Raw genomic sequence first — 4,689 nt, 5'->3', positions numbered from 1 at the left:
AGTCCGCCTCCGTATAGCGAGGTCGATCCCATGCATGACAGTCAGGTGCTACGCCCCATGCGCCCTCAGGATTTGCCCATTGTCAATGCTCACCTCCCGGATGAAGGTCTGGATGAGGGTTTCGACGAGGAACCCCAACTCCAGGTCCCGCCGCCCGCACCAGTCGTCCTATTTCCACCCCCGGTCGCAGAGGAACCCGCTGGACCGCCCGAACCGGCCGATTATTTGGAGCCTATGATTCCTAGTCGAAACCCGCCCCTGGCTTCTAATTTGGAGGTGCCACCGCCGGGTAAGACGTTTGCCCTCTGTCTCCATAACTAACTGATTCAATACGGACTGGCGTATTTTCAGGCGCTCCGGGTAGCACCCCCAATCATCCCACGGATCCCTCTGTCGATCTCATACTCCAGGGCATGACCGAGGCTCAGTTGAAATTGGGCTCGGAGGCGCCCACGTGGGTCCCGGATGAGGAGGCCTCCCAATGCATGATCTGCGCCGCCAAGTTCACCCTCGTCCGACGCCGCCATCATTGTCGGTAAGGATTGTGCTTAGTGACGTGTGGGTTGATGATCCATCATTAGAGATTAGAGGTACTTAGTTTATACCTCTAAGATGAAGATTTTCATCCACTCCTCGGCCATTTTTGGACAAAATTGTGTTTTCTGCCCGGATTTTTGTGAGCCTTCAAATGACTTACCACCCTACTATTTCTCAATTGAGACTCAAAGGTTGTGATGACATTATTTATTTGGTCACTGATTCTTTTCATAGTTTGGTCCCCCAAGCCTCAAGATGTTGGCATAGGGTAAAGGAGTATAGGCAACAAAAAGAACGTTGGAAAAAGAAATGGGTATATCAATAAACTTAGAAAAGTAAAACGATAGGAAAGAACATGACCTGCCGTTGATCCTGGATGTCATAAAAAGCATATTAGGCAAAGCGTTTCTTAGAAATGTTTACGGTTTTAGCTTTTCCCCCTTCCAAAGAGAGCTCATTCCACAATCGAACTGATCGCACAAAGAAGGATTGATAACGAACCCGAGAATCTAATTCCAAGCCCAATGGCGCCAGATTTATCCAGTTTGTTATTGATTTTTTTTTTTTGCCATTAAGACTAGAGAACGTTGTTTTCAATGAGTTCGTTATTTTGATATGTCCTGCTAAAGGTGGTGATGGTATTACTGCGTAACTAAGTATGTTAAGTAGTCTTTTCTTTGCACTATACCGCACTATATATCGCCACCCCAACACCTCGAATTCTCTCGCATCAATACGACTAGTATTTCGAACTATTCATTTCATTTGTAAGATATTATATTTGACATTCAAATATGATTTCTAATTAATGTAAAAGCAAGATGATATTTCTCAACTCAATGGACACAAATCTAGTGAAAGGGAGTGAAATCTAACCATTCATTTTTAACCGTAGAACCACCAAGATCCTTGAATAACCAAATAAATGGAATTTAAAAAAAAACCACCACGTTTTAAAGTGAATTTTAAACCTTTTGAAAAGAATAAGTATTGTTTTTTTCGACCTAAACTGACCAATCATACTCAAACCAAGGCGTTTTCCGGTCCATTTCAGTGCTTGTGGAAAATTATTGTGCAGTGCATGTTGCGGCGAAAAGGCAGTGCTTCTTCATCTGGATTCCAAATTGGGACGCGTGTGTAAACCTTGCCATAGTATCATGGATCGCTTAGACCGGCACGCCCGCTTGAAAAGCGAAGGTCAAATTGAAAGCTCGCCAGGATCGTCCTCGCCCACTCAACCCCGCGCTCCTCCCAATCCGAATAATCCCATGGATTATTGCTCGACGGTTCCACCTTTGGAGCAGGCCCGATCCTCATCCTCTAGAGCGGGACCGAGTGAAACACCCTCCGTGATGGTGCCTGTGGGCGTGCTGAAACGAAACTCCACGTCAGGCAGTGCCAATGCGGCCAATGCGGCCAATGGCTCGACCCACCCGACCAGTCCCGAGACGAATCCTCGAGCTGTCAATGGCGAGCTCAAGCACGTCATGTTTTCGGATGGGATTCGTCCCGGGGGTGATCTCACGGAGGTGGACGGGTCTGCAGGGTCGCCCTCTCTCGTCTCTAGTGGAGGCCTCAGACGACCCCCCATGAGCGGCAAGAGCCGTTCCAAGTCGTCGGGCAAGAGCAGTGGTCGGAAGTCGCGGTCCACGGCGGATGTCGGAAGAAGTCTTTTGCCCGAAGATAGTGATCAGCTGCCGTTCATTCGTCACCCCGGTGATCCACGCCCTGCCTTTGGGGACGTCAATGAATTGGCCATGGCCTTTCTCCCGTCCACCCCTGCGGTCAATCCCAATCACGAAGAGGGAGCTGTGGCCTCACCCAGCACCTTGGAACAAGATCCTCACACTGTGCAATTCGTCTTGAACAAGAATCTCATCGTTCATGTCAAGTCCGTCTTCTGTGAGTGCTTACCTCCTTGTCTAGTTTTGAAATGGCGCCTCTGAGAAGAATGTTAATATTTTTTTGGTTGATCTCGTTAGATGAGCCCGTAGGTCGGACGATCTGGAATTTCCGAAGTCAAGGCTTGGCCTCCGTGGGTCAGGATGAGGTGGTATTTCTCCTGATTCGAAATGAAGACGAGTGCCTTCCTCCCAGGGACATCTTCGATCAAATCCAATCCATTTACGAAGCCGCACGTGGGGGTAAGAGTCGTTTTCATTTGGATGATTAAAAGCTATTCCAGGGAATGAAGTTGATGTTTGTTGCATTTAGGCAACCCGGTGACCAATTTGGGATACACTACCATTCTGTCAGGTAAACCGTTCTTGGACTCGACGGATTACGGGGGCTTCTTGTACATCAAGCCCACCTTTCAAAGTCGATCCGGTTTGGATCTACCTCAACATAGTCCGTACCTGTTCGGCGTTCTCATCTCAAAATGGGAAGTGTCGTGGGCGCGTGTCTTCCCATTGAGGCTAAAACTGAGATTGGGTGCCCAAGCCAAGTACTACCCCGCCCCCATTTGGTCCGACCGGGATCGCACCACCGCCTATCGTGACGTGGGCAACACCATCATGAAGTTATTGAGCGTAAGTTTCGCATGTCAACTTGGTTTTGTTCGACAGTTCAACGGATATTCATGAGCACTGAGGTGAAGAAATCCGCAAATTTAGGAACTAACCTCTTAAAGTTGAACATCAATGATTTGTCAAAATGGGTTCGTCTTATTATCATTATTTCGATTATTATTTCTGTTCTTTCTTTTGCTGACCTTCTTTAAATAAGCTCCTTCTTTTTTTTTTTTAATGTTCGTTGCCCTAAAATTTCAATATTTTGGTCGAATCTCACTTGCAAGATATGGATTTAAGGATAAGAACTTAGCCATCTTTCACCGACCCATAGTACTAACGAAACGTGTACCGTGCAAGCAATTACCATCCCTTCAAAACCATTGAACAGAATGTTTAACCATAAAAGAGTGTTCCAAGCATAAATTTTATTCTATTTTTCACCAGAAGAGATGCTCAACATCCTCAATGAAGATGTTCCCGTTGATTCCCCAATGTCGAAAAATACCTCTTTAAGTATGCTTGAATGAAAATGTCCTTTTGAACCAAATCAAAATTAAGACTAATTTTGGCTCTATCAGAGAATCTAAAATAGAGCGCAAAATAAAATGATCTGTGAAATCGCAACCATTTTAAACAAAACCTGATAACAAGGGTGGCTCTGAGAAATGAAATGGATTTTCTTTCTGTATGTGCAGGATTTCAGGAACTTCACCTACACTTTACCCGTGATCAAAGGCATGATGATCCATTCCGAGGAAAAGCTCACGACGATCATCATTCCGAAAGATCGGTAGGGTATCATAAAAAAAAATGAGGTTCGCCAATATGAGCTCAAAATGCTTACTCTCCTCTGTTGTTCATTCACTAGATATCGTCAGATTCAGCGAGCCCTTTTGAACAGCAACGACCCAGTTCTTGCCCTTGGAGCGATATTCAGTCCTAAAGCCGATTCTCATCTGGTGGCTGTCCATTCGGATGACACCGATAAGGATGGAGCCACTCGAAATCTCATGTCAACCAGCGATTACGAGACCAGGACCATCAATTCGCTGAATGGGCAAAGAAAAGGTATAATCTAATACATTTGATTAGGTTTAGCTCTTTGTTCGTCAATCTCTTCAGTCCTTTTAGAGACTCATCCTTTGTGAACATAATGAAATTTTAGGGAATGACCTAGACAACTGGCCCTCAACAGATTTACGTTTGCCCTTGCACGTTCATCTTCAATCTTACATAGTCCTGTTTGTTTCTCGTTCATTTTCTATGGTGTGTTGTGCTCCATTGCATCGAGAGTATCACTCTTGCACTTATCGAAAAGTCATTTTGAAATGTTTCAAGTTTGGCATTCTATAAAGTTAATCAAATTGATTTTGGGCTTATTCTAGTTACTGGAGCCAGCTTCATCGTGTTTAATGGCGCCTTGAAAAGCGCCTCTGGATTGCGGGGAAAATCAAGCATCGTTGAGGATGGGATCATGGTCCAAGTGTCTCAGGAACGAATGCTCGAGTTCAGGAAGTCATTGGAACGCATGGAGGATGTAGAGATCGAATGCGGCCCCGTCGGTGAGGGAGCCCCAGAGGAAAAAGTCCTGATCCAGTGGGTCAATGTGGATGAGACCGTGAATTCTGGGTATGAGTAC

The 4,689-nt window shown here is 45.6% G+C and overlaps 1 protein-coding gene across 1 annotated transcript in view; it reads left to right on the top strand.

The window, feature by feature from the left end:
- LOC131893425 (zinc finger FYVE domain-containing protein 9-like) overlaps window positions 1-4,689 on the top strand; it is a gene marked incomplete at its 5' end in the record, with an annotated part of 5,815 nt that continues 1,126 nt past the window's right edge. The window contains 8 exon segments of the mRNA XM_059243456.1: window positions 1-289; window positions 352-535; window positions 1,592-2,439; window positions 2,520-2,681; window positions 2,752-3,068; window positions 3,746-3,840; window positions 3,919-4,118; window positions 4,436-4,679. Of these exon segments, the coding sequence (XP_059099439.1) occupies window positions 1-289; window positions 352-535; window positions 1,592-2,439; window positions 2,520-2,681; window positions 2,752-3,068; window positions 3,746-3,840; window positions 3,919-4,118; window positions 4,436-4,679 (2,339 nt within the window).

This window comes from Tigriopus californicus, chromosome 2 (assembly GCF_007210705.1).
Source record: "Tigriopus californicus strain San Diego chromosome 2, Tcal_SD_v2.1, whole genome shotgun sequence".
Taxonomy (NCBI): Eukaryota; Metazoa; Arthropoda; class Copepoda; order Harpacticoida; family Harpacticidae; genus Tigriopus; species Tigriopus californicus.
Note: the sequence above shows the minus strand (reverse complement) of the source record. Positions and strands in the feature narration are given on the sequence as shown.